This window comes from Nelumbo lutea, chromosome 4, assembly GCF_056320005.1.
Source record: "Nelumbo lutea isolate HS-2025 chromosome 4, American lotus-T2T, whole genome shotgun sequence".
NCBI classification, from domain to species: domain Eukaryota; kingdom Viridiplantae; phylum Streptophyta; class Magnoliopsida; order Proteales; family Nelumbonaceae; genus Nelumbo; species Nelumbo lutea.
Genome location: NC_142687.1, coordinates 86,488,536 through 86,511,767, shown reverse-complemented (window position 1 = coordinate 86,511,767; position 23,232 = coordinate 86,488,536). Strand labels below are relative to the sequence as shown.

The 23,232-nt window shown below is 35.9% G+C and overlaps 2 protein-coding genes across 2 annotated transcripts; one reads left to right on the top strand and one right to left on the bottom strand.

The window, feature by feature from the left end:
* The first annotated feature begins 14,375 nt into the window (after window positions 1-14,375).
* Window positions 14,376-15,008, top strand: LOC148861525 (rapid alkalinization factor-like). Its single transcript, XM_088984764.1, has one exon. It carries the CDS (start codon window positions 14,445-14,447, stop codon window positions 14,796-14,798), a length of 354 nt encoding a protein of 117 aa, XP_088840890.1. The 5' UTR covers window positions 14,376-14,444; the 3' UTR covers window positions 14,799-15,008.
* Window positions 15,009-17,436: 2,428 nt separating this feature from the next.
* On the bottom strand, window positions 17,437-22,908 carry LOC148861524 (uncharacterized). Its single transcript, XM_088982333.1, has 5 exons — window positions 22,717-22,908; window positions 19,834-19,887; window positions 18,305-18,328; window positions 18,151-18,193; window positions 17,437-17,810 (listed from the first exon to the last, which is right to left on the bottom strand). The coding sequence occupies exons 1-5, from the start codon at window positions 22,891-22,893 to the stop codon at window positions 17,665-17,667; spliced, it is 444 nt and encodes a 147-aa protein (XP_088838459.1). The 5' UTR covers window positions 22,894-22,908; the 3' UTR covers window positions 17,437-17,664.
* Window positions 22,909-23,232: the final 324 nt, after the last annotated feature.

Genomic DNA, 23,232 nt, shown 5'->3' with positions numbered 1-23,232 from the left:
GTGCACATGAGCAGGGGAGCATCTTCTTGAATGAACGTCCATTATAATGGATCAATACGGAGCCACAAAAATTCTTCTCCTTGACTTTTGGCAATGGGCTAAACGTACGTCTACTTGGAAGCTACATGCATTATCTCGCTCTGGGGCTGGCCTCTAATTGGTGGTATTTCAACGAGTGTGTATCAGTTTACTTAATCAATCAAGTACTGGGGCTGTTTCAGGCTTGGCCTCATGGTTCTTGGTAACAGGAGCTATTTTTTCGGTGTCAGAAAATCAACAACATTACTAACAGATCGACTAATTCCAGCCTCCAGAGAATAATGTGGAAATAAGAAATGGATATCTCATCTATGTGGAAAAGATGCAGGGCGATGGGCCCTACCACTCAATGGGTCCCAGACTCCCGGGAAATCTCCTTGATGAGGTTCATCAACCCTCTCAAGGAACCGTTCAACTGAAAAAGCTTAAAACTGTTAGTTGAGGGCCCTGAATAGGTTTTGATTATCTAATAAACCTAGAAGATTGAGTTGGTAGATCTTATTAGCATGACATCTAGGGATGCAAACAGATAGGGTAGCCGTGAAAATTTTCCTTTCCATTCTCAAATCCATTTAATTTTAACTCCTAATTCTTCAAATTCATACACAAGTGAAATTTGACGGCCCTCTTAAGCATAAGTGATGTGGTAGGTTAGTGGTGAAGACACGCCTATAATGGGCAAACGTGATTTCCTACTCACTTTTCCTACCCACTCTTTACCCGTTGTGAATTGCAATCATACATCTCTATTATGAATTGAGAGATGTGTGGCTGCAATACACGGTGGGTAGAAAAAGTGAGTAGGAAATCTGGACTCTATAATGGGAGACAAGGGGAAGGATTTGAATCCTCTGTTAATCCTTTTTACTTCTTATAAAACACATAAAATGCATTTATTAGGGTTTGATTATATACCAAAATAACTTATAACCAATCAACTGGTATGATAAAAGTGGTAATAAATTAGATGATTTTTATTAAAATTCATAAGAGTTTTTATCAGTTCATGTTCTTCCCGTATCATGTCTTTCCAGCACCATAAATTTCCAATATATACATGGGTTTATAATTAGGTAATGAGAGTGGGTACCTATGCTAAATATAATTAGGCTCAGGCATCAGGTATTCCAAGGACAAAACTGAAACCCTATAGTGTTTTGGTAATTAGGTCCTATTAGGGTCCGGATGGATTGAGTATCCAAAAGTTCCTACAAAATTAATACCCGAAAAAAAAAAGTTTGATGTACTAACAAACATTCTCTCTCTCTGAGTTCTGGTAGTAGGTTTAGAAAGATCAAGGAAAGAAAATATGGAGGGGAATGTGTCCTCTCATTGTTTAATTATGGCTATGTAAGAATATTTCCTATAGGTAGGTTTTGAAAGGGTCAATTTTAATGAAAGATTTTCTCTAATATCAATTGGGCCTGTTTTAAGTTAATATAATAACATTGTTGAGGTAATGAATTTGCTGGAAGGAAAAAGGTGTCCTTTTCTTCCATATTCCCTAACTCAATAGCCAATATTAAGTGAAGTCAACTATAAAACAACATTCTTCTTGGCTTTGGACCACTTAACTTCCGTTCTCTAATGTAATTGCAAAACTATTATTTAGTTTAATCACATAAATCAAACCTAACCCCACCAAATAATCTGACGTTTTAACAACAACAATAGTATTTCAAAGCTCCTCTTCTCCTTGTTACAACTATAATTGAATATCAAATTTAACAGCTGCTTTTATCAATAAAAGAAAATGCATAATATGAGATATTGAGAAGCTTATGTTATATGTCACAGCATGGAAGTTATCCTCATCCGCCTTCCAAGAATAGACCCAACAACAGCGAAAGGTGAAACTGCACTGAATTGAGTTGATGAATCATTGGCCATGAATTTAGGGCTGTCAATGGGTTAGGTATCATCTGATGGACCCAAACCGATTGGGTAGGTTTTGGTTCCAGGATCAGTACTGATGTGTCAATTCCGGTTTTTAATATATTATCTCAATTATTATTGATTTGGAACTGATTCTATTCAATCCCAAACCAATTCAGACCTGACCCAAACTATATATACATACATACATAGTAAGGGGGCGTTATTTTTCTGGATTTTGGGAGGGGGAGAGTTGGTCAATGGGATTTTGATTCCCATAGACCAAGAATCACATGTTATCTTTTTAAATTTATATGGGGACCAGGGAAAATTTATTTCCCTGGGTATCACTTATCCGGTTTAGTGATACCCATCTCCTAGGTGGGTAAATAACTTTTCCACCTAGGGGAAAAGTTGTCAACACTTGAATGAGACAAAAATGCCTCTTTTAATAATGGATTTTTATGGATAAAATGGACATTGCCTCATTTACATGGAAAATAAAAGAACATGGATAAATACATTTACCTGGGTAAATGTTTTCCTAAAAAGACTTACCCGAATAAGTGCATTTATTTGGATAAATAACTTACTGAAAAGCGAACAAAGTATTATATTATTGGATTGTTTCGGATTCTAGCCAAACCAATCCATTGACAGCCCTGCATAGATTGACTAGTGACTACATGTAATCAAGAAACAAGCAATTGAGCATCTGTAACTCATAGTTTATTTTCTTCTTTTACTTTTATTTTTATTTTTATTTTTATTTTGATTTTTTATATGACGCCCCAGTTTGTTAGAATGGGGAAAAGGAAATCAATGTCAGTGGTTGTTGAAAGAATCATTCCAGAGTTATGCTAAATCAATATCAAATCCCGAAGTCAGATCTATGGATGCCTTTATAACTCAAACCAACACATCCCTCCTCTCTGCACAAGTTGAAGAGAGACAGAGACAGAGAAGCTTGGAGTGAACAACAATGGCAAATTCCTCTGGGCTTTGCATGGTGGTTGCCACCTTGATCATCAGCACTCTGATAATATCATCCCCCAGCAGTGCTGTTGAAGCCAGTGGGGTTTTCAATCTAGATTGGCTTCCACTTCGGCGCAGCTGCCAAGGCACAATCGTTGACTGCATGGGTGACAAAGAATTCGACTTGGACTCTGAAATCAACCGTCGCATTCTAGCAGATAACTCGGTCATCAGTTATGAGGCACTCAAGAGAAATAGTATTCCCTGTTCACATCACGGTGCATCCTACTACAATTGCAAAACAGGAGCTGAAGCCAATCCCTACAACCGCGGTTGCAGCAAAATAACTCGATGCAAAAGTTAGTTGTCCTCCTTCCTTAGCATTTCATTTAGAAGGAAATAAGATGTAAGAGAAGGAAGGAACTATACTACACTTGGTCCCTTTGTACGTGGAAGGCTGTGATGGGTTCAATTGGTGGGTGTTGCTGTGACACTCTTCATTTGGCTGTGTCTCTATGAATAATGAAATAGTAATTTGCATTTGAAGTCGTTGTTTTGGTTTTACTGTTAGTTTGTATAAGACATGCATATATTCCTGTATTGAAAGCCAAGCCACCTGCGGTCAACTCGAACCCAATCGGAGTTGTTGATGAACCCACAAACCCAACCCAATCCGAGCTGTTGATGAACCCACAAACCCAGTGATTTATTGTTGTTGTTTTAAGGACGTTAATTAAATAAATGTTTACAGTTAAAAGGTATGTGTTGATATTTTTATTCCAAAAATAAAAAATAAAAAATTATAACTTTTGTAAACTACAGAGATGAATATCATATAATAACATTAAAGCTATGTTCGGTTTGTATCCCTACTTTTTCCTTCAATGTGGTTGTGGGCAGAAATTACTAATTACAGTGTTGGTATCATGTTGCATCCTTCTGGATAGAGTTGTTGAATCAAACCCATTGTTTCTCATTTTTTTTAAGGGTGCAATTTACATGGGTATAATCCAAGCCCAAACTGATCCAACCAGCATTTTTACATGGGCTGAGCTTGGATTTTTGTTCATCGGACTGGGCCTGAGTCCAAATGTTTGGTTTTTATGTTTCAGGCTGAGCCCAGGCCTAGTCCTTAGTACGTTGAACCCTAATCAAATCAGGTCCAATTTTATTTCAACTGGAGCCCAGCCCGACTGTATACATTCATATATAAACACAAATTTGCATATATACATATATACATAAATACAATTTTGCATACATATATAGATACATACATACATATTTTATATATGCATATATACTTTATATCAAATTTTAGTTTGGGCTGATTGAGCAACCAAATCCTAGCCCTGGACCAAGCCCAACCCAAGTACATCAAATTTCATTGTGAATTGGACCTGGATTGAACAGATTGGGCTTGATGCAAGTCTCAGGCCTTAGCCCAATTATCAGGGTTAGGCCTAGGTTGAAATTAAACCCAGCCCAGTCCACCCAATTGGCACCCCCTTTTTCTAAAAAGGCAGTGACACGTCACACCTTTATTAGTAGGTCCCATGTAAAACATTCTGTGCACCAAAAATCAGCATGCGTATGCATGATTGGATTTTGTTTGGTCTATTACAACATTCATTTTTTGAATGTTTTTTTCTAGCCCTAATAATATACAATTTTCTATTACCATCGTCCAATATAAATAGTTAAATACAAAACTAGTAGCTACAGTCGTGTTATCAGAGCGAGTTTTCTTCCATTCTATATGATTTTGCATGAAACAACCTTACTCTTACTTTTTCTTTTCAAGATTAGGTTTAGAGATCTAAATTGTTTTATTTTATATGAAATTGAATAAAAATCACGGACTTTGACCTCTGAACCAAACATTCACCTAAACCTGTTATTTAATCTCTCTCGCACACACACACACACAATTCTCGTAGTAGGTTTTGAAAAGGTCAGATTTTAGGTTTTCTATAATTATGCATCAATTGGACCTGTTTTAAAATTATTAGAAGAGTCTCCATGAAGGAGACGAATGGAGGATACAGAATAACCACAGTACTTCTTGTGTTAGTTTGCCGTCGATCGACAACTTTCCACAAATTCCCTAAACAACGATTGTGTGCAACTCTTGGGTTTTTCGCCCTACAGACATGATGAAATGAGACCCATGAAACAAAAAGTTACGAACATGATGCCCCCCACATGGATCCATCAAGGGTAAAGTACCATTTGGTCAGGCTAATTCTTGAGGGAATGGATTTGGATGAAAATTGGTGCACTTTTGTTCCAATATCAATTCCCCAATCCTTACATTAGTTATTAATCAATTTTAAGTGAAGTCATATTAACTACAATTCCTCTTACCTTTTGGACCACTTACCAACAGTGCAAGTGTCACCTTCTGCTGTTTCATGTAATTGCAATAATTTGCAAAAGCAAAACTACTATTTGGTTTAATCACATAAATCAAACCTAACCCTACCAAATAATCTGACGTTTTAACAACATTCATCAGTAGTATTTCAAACTCCTTTTCTCCTTCCACAAATATAATTGAATATCAAATTTAACCAATCTATACTAAACAAAGTTAATAATATGTGATTTAGATCATTGATAAGCTTATGTTACATGTAACACCATGAAAAGTTATCATCATCCTCGTTCCAAAAATAGACCGAACAACAGCCAAAGATGAAACTGCATGGAATCGAGTTCATGAATCATTGAATAGGGCTGCCAAATGAATCCCCAAATTTAATACCTTTATATTCAAATTCGAATTGGATCTTATCCATTATGTTGAATCGAATTGAGATTGTAATTGGGTATTTATTAATAAATGAACAAAGGGACTTTGGAACTATGGTTTTTGGACAAAGTTAATTGAAAATTAGTTATATGAAACTTGAACCTAATAAAATTTAATAAAAATACAACATTTTAAACAACTTTGCTGATAGATACTATAAATGGATCAAAATTGGGATTAAATTTAAGCTGTTTGTAGCCTTATCATTGAATTGGGCATCTTTACACCCCATCTTTCTTTATTTCTTCCTTAAATTTTTTATTGTTCTTCCCCACTTTGTTAGAACAAGCAAAAGGAAATTAATAACAGTGGTTGTTGAAAGACTCATTCCAGAGTTTACACCATAACCAAGTCAAGTGGCAAGTGTGCAAATGTTGCACTAAACCAATGTCAAATCCCAAACCCAAATGTCTTTATAAACCCAGACCACCCATCCCTCCTCTCTGCACAGAGAGATAGGCGGAGAAGCTTGGAGTAGACAACAATGGCAAACTCCTCTGGGCTTTGTATGGTGGTCGCCACCTTGATTATCAGTGCTCTGATGATAACACCCTCACCCTACAGCGTTGAGGCTAGTGGGGTTTATAGCAAACTAGATTGGCTTCCACTGAAAACCAGCTGCCAAGGCACAATCGCTGAGTGCCTGGGTGGAAAAGAATTCGACATGGACTCTGAAAGCAACCGACGCATTTTAGCAACTACCGATTACATCAGTTATCGGGCACTTCAGAGTGGCAACAGCGTTCCCTGCTCGCAACGCGGTACATCCTACTACAACTGCCAATCAGGAGGTCAAGCCAATCCCTACAACCGCGGTTGCAGCAAAATATCTCAATGCCGAACTAGTTAGTTGTCCTTTACATTTCATTCAGAAGAAAATACGATATAGGAGAGCAGCAACTGCTCTTCCAGTCTTCCTTGTACAGAGAGAAGGAGGTGGTGCTTAGTCTTCCTTCTTGGTCCTTGTACAAGGAAGGGTGGTGAGCTGGTTTTATTGTGATTGTCATTAGCTGTGTCTGTATGATTTATGAAACAGTTTGCATTAGCGTCGTTGTCATATAAAGTATATGTTTCTGAGTTTGCTGTTTCTGTATGACATGCATATATACCCTTGCTTAATTTTCATTACTATATATTTTAATTGCTGGATGGAGCCCTAATTCTATAACCAGCAAGAATTAATTGCATCACATACATATGTAGCAATTGGTGTTAATTTATTTCTTGCAACTGTAGTGAGGATCACCTACTATCAACATCTTCTTGCGGTTTCGATATATGAAATTATGAATGATGAGAAAATTTATGATACCGGAAAAATATGATATTAGAAAGGTTCTCCATGAATTTTAATGAAAACCCACCTAATTATCACTTTTATGATTCCAGTTGATTTGTTGTAAGTTTTTTCAATATCATGTCTTTTCATCCAGTATCATAGTCGAATCCATAAATGATATATCTATGGCATTGAAGACTATTACGAGCATATGATTGTAAATTGGGTTTCCAATTTGAAGATTTTACACTATATTGGGCCTGGGCTTTGGGTATCGATACGATACTTTCAATACGGGCAATTTGTATCCATGACTGGATACGTATCCCATGAGTCATGTGTTTTGGCATGATATGTCTTCGTATCGGTCCGATGCACCGACATGGAGGCGTGTCCATGCCTAGTTTGATAAAATTGTATATTGACTACTTTTATATTGTTTTTCATCTTTAATAAAAATAAAAAAAAATAGTATTATGAAAACCAGAATAAATAATTTAAGACTTAATTTTTCAAAAAATTTAGTAAAAACTAAAAATTATAAAAATAATATATTTCATATACCTTAGTTGATATATATATTATTTTACATATAATTATATGTTAAAAATGAAAAACATAGTTATTATATAAAAATCCTATTGAAGCATGCATTTCTCATGTTTTGTATCTTATTCATAGATAATTCAGCTTTTAGTTTAGTATTATTAATATAATTATGTGATTTGTATACATTTCCGTAGCGTATCCAAGCGTTTCTATATCTTTCATTCGTATTCATGCATTTCCAAAGCGTATCTGTATCTATATCCATATTCAACTAGTCCGATACAATACTCAGTATTGTTTGATTGTTATTGAACCACTGGTGAGCAATAGTAAATGGTCACTTGACATCCCTTTGAATATGAAGGTATATGATCAGATCCCCAAAATTGTAGGATTTCCATTGTAAGGTTAATGGATCTCACATGCATGCTGCTTTGTAAGGGTGTCAATGGACTGGTTTTGGACGGACCTATCTAATCCAAAATCAATTTGGACTGATTGGAAAAGATATAGTGGATTGAATCAATCTAGTCTAAAATATTTATTAGATTGGACTGAACCTGGTCCATTTGTAATAAAATTTATATTGGATTTGGTTGGATTAAGCCAATATCTAGTCCATCGATATAAGATAAGAATATAGGTGTCAATGGACTGGGTTTAAGTTAAAACCAATATAAATGAAAATGAATTTAAACAAATTAGACAATCCAAACATTGAATTAGACCAATCCAAAATAATCGAAAATTATTCATTAGATTAAATTGGACCTGGTCCATTTGTAATGAATTCACATTGGAATGGATTGGATTGGACCAAATCCAGTCCAATCGACACCTCTACCTCTCTGTCCTCACCCACCTTAATCCCCTGTCAAGTGGAATATGTAATACTAAGGAGGGAAATAAAAGAAAGGAGTTGTTGAACCCCCCCTAAAACTGATCCTAACCTAAACCCAATAAAAGTCGCTTCTTGTTTTAAGGTTAATTACTAGTTAGATAATGTTAATTGCTGAACCATTGCTAAGGTATATATTGATATTTTATTAAAAAAAATAAAGCAATTCTCTTTCTTTTATAATGAACATGATACAATAACATTGAATCAAAGTGAAGCCAACAACTCATTTAGTCCAAACAAACACGAAAAGGTGGTGAATGCATGGTACATGCGCGTGCAAATCCACAGTGGTGGTCAAAGCTAAAAAGGGCCCTACCCCACCTGATTGTGATTTGTCATTTGTCATTTGTCATTTGTGAAGATCGTCCATGCCCTGTAGCCAGTACCCACACGCTTCGACTCTACTCTGGCGCAATGGTTGGATTGCTTTATTATAATTTGGGCGATGCAAGTTTAAATCTTGGAAACAGCTTTTTCATATGTGTAAGGGTAAGGTTGTCTGCATCCGTCCTTCCTCAGACCCCACATTGAGCTGAGTTATCCCTTTTTTTATATTTTGAAAGAAATCGTAGATATTCAGGGTCCGTTTGGTTTGTAGGAATAGAAGTCTGGAATGGAAGGAATCGAAACAGATTATTTCGATTTCAACTATTTGATTAGATAGAATTAGAATTCCATTCTTATTCCTGCTGGAATGACATTCTCCCATTTAAGGGAATGACCATTCCATGTCCTTCCCTTAGGAATGAAATCTCATTTCTGCTTATTTTAATTCTCATTTTCATTCTTATCTGAACCAAACAAATTATAGGAATAGACTATTCTGATTATGAACCAAACAGACCCTCATTTAAGCGTTTGGGTTTGGTTGGTTTATCCTCATGATTCGTGGATGTCGGTTAATTGCTAATTACATTGATGGCTGTATTATCATTTAGGCTGTATCCATCCTTTTGGCTAGAATTGCTGAATCAAAGCCTGTATCTTCTTTTCTATTGGTGTGCTCTTTGCAGCTCCCAACCTGTTTTTCTATATATATTCATGTCTCAGTCTCAACTTTTTATTATAAGACAAGGGTACTGGGTATGGGCACCCACCCCTTTAATTGGTAGGTCCCATCTAAACATTCTGTGTATGTACCAAATATCATCATGTATGTAAGCACCATTCAATTATGTTTGCTCTATCTCTATCACATCAATTTTAGAATGTTTTTGGAGCTTTCATGTATTAACTTGTTTAGTTAATACAAAACTACTGACTTAGTTTAATGCATGCAAAATATCATCTACATGATTTTGCATGAAAATAATAAGACGCGCTTACCCTTCGATGGTGGTGGTTCCTGATCAGTGTGATCTTCCACTTAATCAATGGTTCAGAATTGAGCTAAAAATTCTCCATCCTTCAACCTTGAGCCCTTTGCAACATCACTCTTACTTTTTTACTTTTGAACATTGCTAGATGACTCCCAACTTAAAACAATAGATCTAAATTGTTCCGTCTTACATGAATCTGAATGAGAAATATCGTAAAATGAAAGAATTAAGAATTTTGACTTTGACTGGTGTTAGAACATCCATTATCATACTGATGGTGAGAAGTTGAGAATACAACTTTATATGTTAGGTTCCGTGAATTCTAAGGGTGACGTTGGTCCCGCAATTAGGGGTATCAATGTACCGGTTTAGGATTGGACCGCGTTTAAACTAAAATCAATTTGGACAAATTGGACAGACCAACAAAAAATATTGAATTGGACTAGTCTAAATTTAATGGTTGAAAGTATTTATTGGATTAGATTGAACCTGATCCATTTGTAATGAATTTATATTAGATTGGGTTGGATTAAGTCACTATCTGATCCATTAACAGAAGATAAGAATATAATTAAGTATCAATGGACCAGATTTGAATTAAAACCAATTTGAACATATTGAACGGTCCAGACATTTAAGTGGATCGATCCAAAATATTCACTGGATTCGATTGGACCAAATCCAATCCAATTGACACCCTAGCCTACAATGTTGTAGCACAGATAAAAAAAAAAAAAAAAAAACTTTTGATATTACAAGGTTTATGCTCAGTTTAGAGAGCATAAATACAAAAATGTACAATGCAAAACCTTGTATACTATATACCCAAACATTATATTTGTACTCATAGCCAATTGAGCATTAGTTAAAAGCCACCGTCACTGAATTAATTCCCTTAAACTGCGTTTGGTTGGAATACAAATACAAATTTGTACGGTGCAAATTTGGAGAAAGTCAAATTCATTGATATCCACCCAAATGATAGAGATGCAAAGCCGAGACAACAAAATAATAGAAAAAAGGGCAAGTTTTCAAATTCCCCCCACCTCATAAATTTTTATCTATTTGTACAATTGGGAACAATAACAGATTAATGGAATTGTGCATTGTTCAGTTAAAACTGAAAAAATAAACTGAAATTTTTGATTTTGATTTTGGTTTTCAGGTTTGAAAATTTGGTTAACCAAAAATATTGAATTAATTGAACTTTATTATTTATATAATATATTAATATGTATAACAAATTATATATTAAAATATACAATTTTTTGGTTATTTTAGTTTTTCATTTTTTTGGTTTCGATTTAATTTTGTATAAATTTTGGTTTTAAAATTTTTGATTCATTTTATTCCGATTTTAACTGAATAAATTGTAATAAGGGAGTATTGTATTATAAATGAAGATTTTAGAAAACAAATAACAAATGAAAAAATCAAAATTGTTAAAAGAATATAAAAAACGATGATCATTAAAAATAGATGTAAACCAACTCGGTGGGAAAAACAAGTTAACCTATTTCTCTTTTACCAAGCATCTCAATTTCTACAGCTAAAATCCAATCCAATCCACTACTACATACGGCTTACCAGTTAATTAACTATTCCCCTAAAATCTCACAACTCAACTCCAAACACACCCAAACTTCTCATTTGACATGTTGACCTCCGGCCCGAGCGGTCAGCATCCACTGAGCAACAGTCGTGCATGAATTTCTTTTTTTCTTTTTAAATTTTTAATTCCACTTACGTGAAACGATTAATTGTTCTGATAGTAATTTGCATTAATTAATAGTAATAAATTTAATATACGACGACAGCTGGCTTGCCCAAAGTTTTATAATTTCTTTTTTTCCATTTTTGTAGACGCGCAAACACCGCCCTAGTGATCTGCGCTGGGCCCCACTATCAGGTCTCAACACGACACAACACCCAACGTCGCCTTTTCTTCTTTACGCGGATAACGCGCCGTTCCCTCTTTTTTATTTTATTACATGTTTTTCTCCTTTTTCTTATCGAAATTTATATCTATAACTTCTTCTAACTTTTAATTAATCCCAAAAACTTCAAAACAAACCCCTTTAAATATTCTATTAATAATTTCCCTAAGTTATCCATTAATCCCCTTTCTCTTCTCCACTCGCCAAAAAGGCCAAAGATCAAAATATTGATAAGCCTTATATCAAAAACTAGGCAGAATGTATATCAATATAATCAATACTATTTTTTTTTATTTTATCTGCATAAGAGGGATAATGACGGTTTAGCTCAGGGTCAGAATTTTTAGGCCCAATGTTAGGATAGGTGCTAGTTCGGAATTGTTGCCAATCTATGGACAAGTATTGATGCATAGAATGTGGGTATTTGATATTTTAAATATTCATAGATCTGTAGTGAAATTAAAAAATCTGCCTTGATCTGTAGATAAAATCTTGTGACATCTTTAACGTGATTGATTTAAATCTTTTTAATGATTAATATATCTGATGCCACTAATTTTCTTACCTTAATAGGGACAATTTGAAAGGCGGAAGGACTTTTTAACTTTTTTGAGACCCTCCAATGTCACTGTTAGACATGTTCATGGGCTGGGTAGCCTAATGGCCCGACCCACACCCCGATCGGGCTTGGTCATGCAATTAGACCTCGGGCCTAACACAGTAAGCCCGACTATATTTTGGGCCAGGCTCAAGATTTGTCAAAAAAGCCCAGCTTGAGCCCAGCTCGGCCTAACTCAGCATTATATATTAAAATATATAAATAATATAATATTTATTGAAATATATATATATATATATATTTATAATTTAATATATACATTTTTTATTCTTTTCTTTATAATCTCTCTCTTTCTCTCTCTCTCTCCCTCTATTCAGCCGCTTCAATAGTAATAACAATATGGGCTAAATTTTAGACTTGGACCTTAAAAAAATCTGTTAATACAAAGTAAAAGCCCGACCCAACCTATGAACAGGTCTAGTCACTTTTAGGTTATTATTTGATTTTTTTTTCATTTTTCTAACATTTTTTAAAATTATTCAGACTTTTCCAACATTCTAAGAGCCTCCTCTTATACACTTTAATTTGATATATATACCTTATATCAAGTAGCATTTTATAAGAGCACATGCTATAGTTAGACAAATATGCATTAATCAAATCATATATGATTTATGATGTTTGGATTTAATTCTTATAGCCTTCATCAAAATCAAGATAAATATATATTTTGTATGACATATAAACGTATAAATAATAAAATTGGTTGATATCCGTTATTTTTATTTTTAATGACAAAACTAACCTTTACCAACCAATTTACCTATTAATTTATATAACAAAATTATCTTTGGATTATTTTCTCCCTTGTTTTGTTACCTTTTTCTTGTTCATTAAAACTACTATAGATCTTTTGTACAAAATGTGAAATAAAAGAAATCATAAATCACCCAAAATGCATCAAGTGTGTTTGCGTAGAAGTGTGTTAATGTATTTTGTAGGGGCTTATGGTTATGGGTTGGGCCATTGGGGGATGGGCCCGCTGTTATAGCTCCTCTTTACCCAAAAAAATTGCCAACTGTGATCCACCACATCATGGTCGTCTTAGCCATCCCGTTATATTCCACGTGTCGCGCAGATATGGGTCTTTAACTATTCATACGGTAGCTGTCCCCCACCCGGAAAAAAGAAATACGTTTGTTTGTATCAGATGCTTATCATCATCCAACAAGCCATCTTGGGGTCTACAATTTTCTTTCATTTTTTTATGACACTCTGGTAGATCCAGACCGTCTATCCTAACACGTATTCGACTATGATATAAAAAATATATGTTATCTAAAAAATATTTCCCGCATCATGGATTTTGGATTCACACCCACAGTCCCCACTTCAATATCCAGCACCAAAACCCTGGTGATTGAACGATTAGCTCCACGTGTACGGAGGATTGACTGAGCAGCATGAAGATCCATGGTACACTTGCACATCCCATCCGTTCAAACAGTTAAAAGTTGGATTTAAACTTAACGGCGACGACGGCGAGCGTGTTAACGGTAACGGAAAAGGTAGGGTATAATGGGAGGAGATGTCAGACGTGTTTCGGTTAACCGATTCTTGGACGGATCTGGGATTCGGGAAAGGGCGCAACTCGCAAGCCCTAGATGCCATTGCCGCCTTCTTCCCAATTCTTTCTTCTTTTTTTTTTTTCTTTATAATTTTTTATGACAATTTAATATTAATCTTCGGTCAACTAAATCCCCCTCTTAAGCCCACCATCTAACAACCACATTTTTCATTCTTATTACGAAATTGCCCCTCAGACAGTGAATCAATCTGACCTCATCCTTGAATTCAATTTTCCGATTTTAATAATTTAAGTCTAATTTTATTGTAAGAGCCAACCCATCAGTGTTGATTCAATTAATCAGCAGTCAGCACCTACCAATTATAATTTTTTAATTTAATTTTACATCTGACATTTTTTCTTATTTAATTTAGTTAGTGGGTGCCCATGAAGGAAATCTAAACGAAGAAATCAAGTGACATTTTCGTAAATAATCAACAAATGAATGTCAATTTTTTTGTGTAGAACTACATTATAACTCTTTCTGGCTGCCCATCCTTCATGTCACAGCAGCAGCGAAGGACAGAGAGAGAGAGAGAAGAGGGAAGAGCTTGGAACCGAACAGGACAATGGCGACTTCTTCTGGGTTTTTCGTGATGTTCGTCGTCTTCGTCACGGCTCTACTTATCTCGTCTTCTACCACCATTGATGCCAGCGGGGAGTACCAATTGGGTTGGCTGCCGACGAGATCGACCTGCCAAGGCTCCATGGAGGAGTGCTTGGTCGGCGGCAACGAGTTCGAAATGGATTCCGAGATCAACCGCCGCATTCTAGCAACCAGCCAGTACATCAGCTACGGAGCCCTGCAGCGCAACACTGTACCCTGCTCCCGACGCGGTGCATCTTACTACAATTGCAAACCCGGAGCTCAAGCCAATCCCTACAACCGAGGTTGCAGCGCCATCACTCGGTGCCGGAGCTAGTTCTGTATTTTCCTTTCACTTATTTCTTTGATCCTTATTCTGGGATTTAATGGGGGTGTTTGTTAATTGTTATACAAGAGGAAGAGGAGAGGAGGAAGCTGGTGGGGAGGGGGGGTGTTTGATTTGAATTATATCGGAGGTGTTATTATAACTATAATTGGCTGCTTGTGTAAAACATTCTTTTTTTTTCATCATTGTTATTCACTTACATATCTCTTCTTTTTTGTTTTCTGTTGTTTATAATTTGATATAGATCATCTTTTCTTTTGCTCTGCACATTGAAAGGATTAATGGGTTTTTGGAGTTTAGGCAGTCTAAAATCCATATAGAACAGTTCAAAAAACAGTTTTTCTCTTCATGGTATTAAGAGATGTGTTCATTGATGTCCATCTCCCTCTATCTAGCGGGTCTGTCTACCATAGAATTAATGCCATTTCTTTTAGTTATGGGTTTGTGCTGGAACTTGTTTTTCTGTTTGAAATTTGAATTCTTCTCTCTTCCTTCTTCTACTGTAGTCGAGGGGAAAAGGTTTGGTGAAGGAAAGAATAGGAAGAGTGGAGAAAGAAAAAGAAAAGGCAGAAAAAAGTGGATTTCTTTTTTTTTTTTTTTTCCATCTTAAGCAAATCTATATAGAAATCAGGAACAGAACAGTGGACAGTGGACACCATTAATTCGTCTTCCTCAAGTTTTTAAGCAAGAAGTAAGCTTGCTTTGGCAAGTAAAATCCATGAAAGAAGCCGTTTTGACTATTTTCCAGGAGCAGAGGTGATAGGGTTGATGCGTGGAGAGCTCAAAATTAGGGATCTAAATCTAATAATGACCACAAATACGAAGATAAATTTAAGTAGGATACACGCATATATTAGTTTTGGGTTATATTTAGATTTTAGACAGTACAGAAGGTGTAGCAGCAAAATAGTTCTAAGAAACATTTTTGAAAATTTGAAAATCTCTTCCTTCTTTTGTGATCAGGAATGGTAATTGGTAACCTCCACCTCATCCTTATGGAAACTTTCTATGTCTCTGTCAATCCGTCATTCATCATGGATATGGGGGACAATGAAAAAGAAAATCTGTAATGGTGATGAGGCAATGGACCCACAAATCATTTATTTTTTAGATTAAATCACAAAATCACAATCAATGTTTGTCAAGAATCGACGGCTGCTATTGCGTTCTGTGATATCCTTTGCTTTAAAAAAATCTGTGCTTTGGGATTTCACTCAAGGCTCAAGCAAATTTCTCTGGCCCTGGTCTAATCAGGAAAGATGCTTAATATTGATAAAGAAAAGGAAAGATGCTGCTTAATTTCTTTATGTGGTAGTGGGGGTTGTTAATGATGGAGGCATAACACCTACAAAATCAACGCCAACTATCAGTGGGGCCAATATTTGACACATTGCCCACTCAATTATTAAAAGTGGGCTCTTACATGATCAAATTATTTACAGAGCTAGTTGTTAGTTGTTTAGTCTTTTCTTTCACAAAATGAGTTGTTACTGATCAGTCCTTTCTACTTTCCTCAATAAATTAAATTAAAAGCTTTTTTAAAGAGCGAGGGGGGAGGTTCTTCTTATTAAAAGCTGAGGACGAGTTCTGTTTGGAGAGCCTTCTATTTAAATGTTTTTGGCTGCTTCTCTGTCCATTTAGAATTGGGCTGAAAATTCTAGTTATGTACTCTTATGTTATCATGCAGAAAATTGGGCCATTTCAAAACTGGACTACTATGCCGGTAATGCCCCTTTCTACCGAGTTTGCTTTTACCATCAATTGCCCAAGTAACTTTTATTCTTATGGAAACTTTGTTTAAGTGTAAGACCCAATATACCGCAATTAAATTAAATAACAGTAAACAAACGGGGCCTAATATCAATTTGTTTTGATCAAACCCTAAACGTTTAAGATAAAGACAGTAATGTTTACCAAACACAGCCTTAATTTTGGACTAAAACTTCTATTCCAATTTCAACGCTGTGATTGCTGACTACGGAATTTGATTCAGTAGGGATAACACGTCAGCATAGCCTATTTTAACGTCAGATCAGGAGTACATACAGAGATGCGGGCAGGGTACCTAAATCAATTGCACGAAAAGAGAGCCTGTGTAGGGCATGAGAGATGGATCATGTCGGGCCAACCGACACTTCCAACGGCCAGCCTTGGCCCATGAGGCCTCTGCTGAACGGAAAATTTTCTAACTTCACACGCCACATGCGTGGAAGTTAGGATTTGAGGAAAGATCCTGGAACTCTCGACTTTTGGGCCTATTCCATTTCAAATCACACCTAACAGGTGGCCCACCAACTGGATGCTCTGCTACTCATGCTCCACTTTGATCAGCTGGTTGGCCATATGTGCTGTATGAAAAGTTCAAATATTCAATCTGACCATGAAATGGAATACCCCACATATTCATGTGTACTCTCCCATATCAGACAAAGGTCATCCTAATTAGGCCAAAAATAATTCTTCCTTTCCTCTTCATGCTTCAGATATTGAAAAATGGGGGAGTTTGATCGTGTCGCCTACGACTGAGTCGAGTGTAGTCTGCTTGGCTGAATTCATAGCCAAATGGGCACTTGACAATTGGCAGATACTACCTATAAAACTTATTAGGCCCTAATCACAGATTAGCACATCATCCAAATTCCAAATCTTAGTTTTTGTCTCTGCAAAATTTTGACAAACAGATATTATTCAAGCGTTGGGAGTGGATTCTCCAGAAATTTTGGCACATATATGTGTGGCTTAAACTTTAAAGCAGTACTGAATTTTCAAAGAATCCTGTGAACACAAACAAACAATGCATTGGGTTGGTGGACTCGGTCCTTCAAATTTCACATAGTACGATCCTAGTATCAGTGTATCACGCAGGGACATCTGATGACTTGGCCTCTTCCGGATTTGGCTTAGGAGGAGCCACAGGGGAAGGAGAGCCCTCAGTACCCATCTCGTTTCTTAGGTCGTTGATGCTTTGCTCCAGCTCATCTATTCGGTGACCCATCTCATCGAGTGCACTGCAGTTAAAGAAACCAAGGACATTTTCTCCATTCACATTATTCCCAGTGCCAAAAACTAAATTTAAATTACTTGTTTGTCATCAGGGAGAGACCCACTGGATTACAGCCCTGATCAGTGATCACCCCCCACCCGGCATATGCAACACATTTATATCATATCTCAGGAGAATGCCCCGAGAGCCAGTACCAGCATAGGCTAATGGCCCTTTTACCTGACCCAAGTTGCACACCAAGCAGTTACCTATCTACCAGACTTCTTACCATGTCCATCAGAATAATGAAGTTGCCCCTGGTATTCTTTGAGAAAATAGAATTTATATTGAAAAGGATATTCTTTGAGACAATGGAATCAGACATTGTCTGGAATCTGGATTGCTGCAAGACCACAACTACATTTTAGTAACAAATGAGCAGTCTAAAAGAAATATAGGTGATGGGGACTCCAGGTGTAAATAGCAGTGCAAACACATGGGATAAGAAACTCACCATCTGTCGAAGAAGGTTTTGCACCTGGAAAAACAAGTAAAATATACGGTTAAGCCCAAAGCTATGCTCTAATAAACCCAATAAACAAGTAAGCATATGCATGATACAAACAGAACAAGGATTTTCTCCAAGAGAAAACATTACCTGCAACCATCGTTGCAGAACAATTCAGCAATCCCCAGTGAAATGTGAACATGAAACCGCTTGAAATTAAAAACTAACTGATGTAATGTGTTGATTTATTGAAAGCAGTGTTGTGTTTATTTTTCACTGGGATTGCTGAGTTGTTAAGTGACTACAGTCGCAGGCAATGCAAGTTTTTTCTCCAAAGTCCAAATAAATTTGAACCTCAAGTGAATGTGATTTTCACTTTTTTTTTTTTTGCATCAATCATATCTTTATTTTATTTTATTTTTTATCAATAACTTTGAATTTTATCAATGACGAAATATAAACCGAGTATAGAGTGAAAATACAAAGTTATGATTGATAAAATCACTTCTCTCTCCCCTAAAAATTCTTCCTTTTTCTTACAATTGTACCCAAAAGAATTGATCTCTCCCCACCCCTTGCTTGGCTAAGGCATCTGCTAAAGAATTAGCACTTTTTGACCCAATGGAGCCTCACCTTCCATGTCCTTTGTCAACCACCTGAACTTCTTTCTTTCATTATTGTACTTCCACAACTTTGCTTCCTCAACCCACAAACAGCTTGGAGTCTCCTTCAATAATTAGTTTCCTAATGTTTAAACTTTTTATCTTTATTTTATTGGTAACTGATCATTTTTGTTGATCATTATTGAAAGAATAAAATATAAACAAGGTATACATAGATATATGCCCGGTACTAGGGCTGCAACTCAGGTTGCCCAATTTGAAGAATTTCAATTACATCATGTTCAGGTTAGGGCTTCGGCCCATTAAAAATTTAATAAATTCCCAACTGAACCCGACCCATTTGGCACCCGTACACAGTACACCATGATTTGGCTATCCTATACTGGACCACTCCCCTTGGGGACCCAAAAATAATAGTTAAAGACTTTTAGGTTGCCATAAATTGAAAATGCACACCAACTGATGGTGGCTCAGTTGGTAGGATCTCTGACTCCTGGCAGAGACCTGGGATCAAATCTTGCTGCCACCAGGGTTGGCGGGTTTAAGGGAGTGGAGGATGGGTTACTCCCCATTGTGTAGTCCCATGAAGCAAAAAAAAGAAAAAAAAAAAGGTATGTGCAGATACAATAGCAACTGTTTGGGACAATCAATGTTCTTAGTCTATTTGGGACACACACAGGAAATCTCCTAATCTAATAGCTTGAATATGTAAAATATGCAGTAACATAACTCAAGGCTCTCAACCCGATTGACAGTTGACAAGGAGAACCTTTATATTCTGAGACGGGCCACTTAATCATGACAAGTCCATCCTCAAGGCCAGATAATGGGCATTTGGAACCCCCTCTCCCACAAAGAAAAAAGGAGGCATAGAAACCAAGTATTCATAATATAAAATCTTAAGGAACTTACAAAAACTGTCATATCTGCAGTGCTTTGCTTAGGATCTTCTGAATCGTGTCCATCCTGCCACCAAAACTCATAAGATTATCCTACAGAACATATATACTTGAAAAATAGCCACAGCTTGGAATAACATATAAAATAAGCTTGAGTTCTGAACTGAAACAAACTCAAAATCTTAAGTCCCGTATAAAGATATGACAAAAGAGATTATAATGATTGGGATCATGCAATCAGGTCGACCTGTCCCAAGTGTGCGATGTTTAGAATACAACCTAACTAATTTAAAGAAAAGCTGCATAACGCCTCGGATTGCATGTCAACCATGAAGAAAGAAGCCATTACTCCATGCTGGTTCTGACTATCCAAGGTCTTGGGAAGGGTGTACTGGATAAAACCTAACTACCAATTTTTCACAAAATGGCAGTCCTCAGACTAGAACTACTAAGATTCTCACATTTGTCAGCCCAAGATTTTGCCATCACAAGAATTAACTACTATTCACGTCAGTTCAAAATTATGATTTTACCATCACAAGTCTGTTCTAGAAGATCGAGAAATAGTGTTAATAGAGCATCCCTTCAGCACTAACTTTGATAATTAAAAATGCTTTACCACATTACTCCTTTTCTGGTTGCATTTATTGCATGACATTTCTTCTTGATTCAAATACTTTCTGCCAGTAAAGCAACTTATCTCTTTAACAAAGAAAAACAAAAGATGCTTCTAATAATAGCAATTTAAGTACTTGCCCAACCAGAGCAACTTGTTAATTAAATCTATGGCTTCTGCTTTACCAGGTTGACACTTTATATTTGAATGGGTGCATTCACTTTGAGGCGAGGGATCACTGCAGTTGACCTAGTGAGTTGTGATTGAGGACAGGTGGCAACTACATTCCTATTTTAGAGAGAAATAAGATAAAGAAAAACTCCATAAGTCGTACTTCAATTTCCTTCCCGGGCCACTACACTTGATATGGGAAACAATTTTTGATTGTAGGAATGTTTTTCTTTTCAACAATCTTTTCTTCTCAGTAAGCAGTTCATATAACACCAATGTAAGTAGATAATAATATAATCAACTCAATTGGACCAACTCAAATACTTGTAAACATATAATTGTGGTTCAACCATTGAACAGAACTCCATCACTAGGGTGCTACCCAAATCCAAAGCAAATGCTAATTCTTGAACCCTTACTTGCACCTCTTCAACTTATCTTCAGAAAGAGGGGGGAAAGAAAAAAAAAGCAGGAAGGTTTTAGTTTATACGTTAAAAATTAAAATATCATAAAAATCGAGTACAAGGAATTTCACATGATATCACAGAGAAAAGGTACTAGGGATTTCTGTAAAGTTTCTATTTATAGAAATCATTACATGGACACACCACCTTTTGAAGGGTACACGCCAACTGACATGTGTCCATGACCATGAGTTGATTGATCTGGATCTTATAAATATGTGCTGGACTCAGCTACAATGCAAAGGCAGATTTGCCAAAAAATGTCTGCTGTGTTGACTCTCCAAAATTACAAATCCTCACTTTCAATACATCTCTATATAACAGTGGTTTAACCACTTAAACTGTTCAATAGGTGACCCTAGCATTTGTATTCTTCCAGTTTACCCATAACTTACAACACATCATTTATTGGATCTTTTCCAGTTAACATTAAAATGAGGAAAGCAATGAAAGCAATTAGTGCGGCAACATGACAAATAGGCAAAGCTTGTGAGTTTAACTTGTCAATGTAAATTGTAATTTAGCTATTTAAGTTGTTATATTTACAAGTTCTTTGGATTCTAAGAATAAAATTCATAATTTTTTATGTATAAATAAAATATTATTTGTGAGATGTGTCTATGAATCCTAGTTTTTTGGGTTCACTTAGCCAGACTCCTGGACACATGCCAGGTTCTGATTCCCGTGCCCATGTCCATGAAACACTGCTTATATGTCAAAAACTATCAGAAAGAATCAAGAGAAATAAACATTACAAGTAAGAAAAAAATGAAGCATTACTAGGAATTTCTGATCACGTGGTGCAACCTATATTGCTGTTCACTATTAATGAGCTGAAATTGTGATTGATCCATATGTTGGTTCAAAACGAATAACCAAGGTATTCAGCGTTTTTCATATAAGCATTGCCGCATGATCTGCGCTTAGCAGAAATAGAATAATAATTCGCTCAAGGAACAAAACAAACTTGACGGTTCCATAGAGGATAGGCCACAAGTTACATTCAAATTAGACTAATCAAATATACACCGGCGCTTAGGGCATTTCGATTTTAATGCATTATACGTGTAATTTATGTATGTAAAGTATGTCTTCAGAAATGGGGTAACCCATCAATTTCCCCAAAATGATCAAGGAACCCTTTCCCACCGTCACTCTGCAATTGGGGGGCATGATTACTCCTCAAACTCTTTACAATCTACAACTACAACACTCAAAAAAAGGCAATTCTACATGATTCAACTTAACAAAGCTGCCAACCAAGGATGTCTAAATTTCTATTTACGTGTAAATACAGAAAAAGAATGATAAGATGACTAAACCAGTGAAGTTAAAGTAAGAGAAAAGTGAGGTTTGGCTTCCTAAAGAGTAAAGATGGCATCTACGGAAGTAGTTAAACATGATACAATGATCAATGGTTTTAACCAGAGACGTTGAACTATAAAAAATGAACTCAGAACTTATCAAAACCCTAACTCAGTATCAGGTACAAGTACCAATTGATAATATGCATCAAGCAATTTGTGAGAAAATTTAAAGAGCAAGACACATTTTATCGATCGCTAGTTCTACAGACAAAAACTTAAAGAAAGAAGATAGACATGATCGATCATTTATCTGGGCTAGAATAAACAAGAAAACCTACCATTTTGTTCCTGCGTAACCTCTCTTTCCTGAGTTTCCTCTTCCTCTTCCTCTCTCCAGCGACGGGAGCTGCTCCAACAAATTCAAAAGTTAAAAGAAAGTAACAGGAACTCACCGCACATTTATATAAAATAAATGGTAAAATATAAAAACCTCCCCTAAAGTTTCTGACAATCATAACCTCACTATATATAATTTTTTTTAGCAATAACCTCCCTATATTTTTAAAGAACTTGACAAAAACCTTCTTTTAGTCCATGACCCAAACAGAAAACGTCATTCCAAATACCCATTTTACCATTTTGTAAATTTATTTGCATACATTTATATTGAAATCGACCTATTATTTTTTTGGGTAAATTTCTTAAACTACCCTTATCGTTTAGTGAATTGACTAAGTGTACCTTTATTGTTTGAAAATTGACTAATGCTACCCCTACTGATTCTATAATTGACAAATATTTTGCGTATCGTTAATACCCCTTAATTTCCCGTTAACAAAAGGTAAAAGACTATT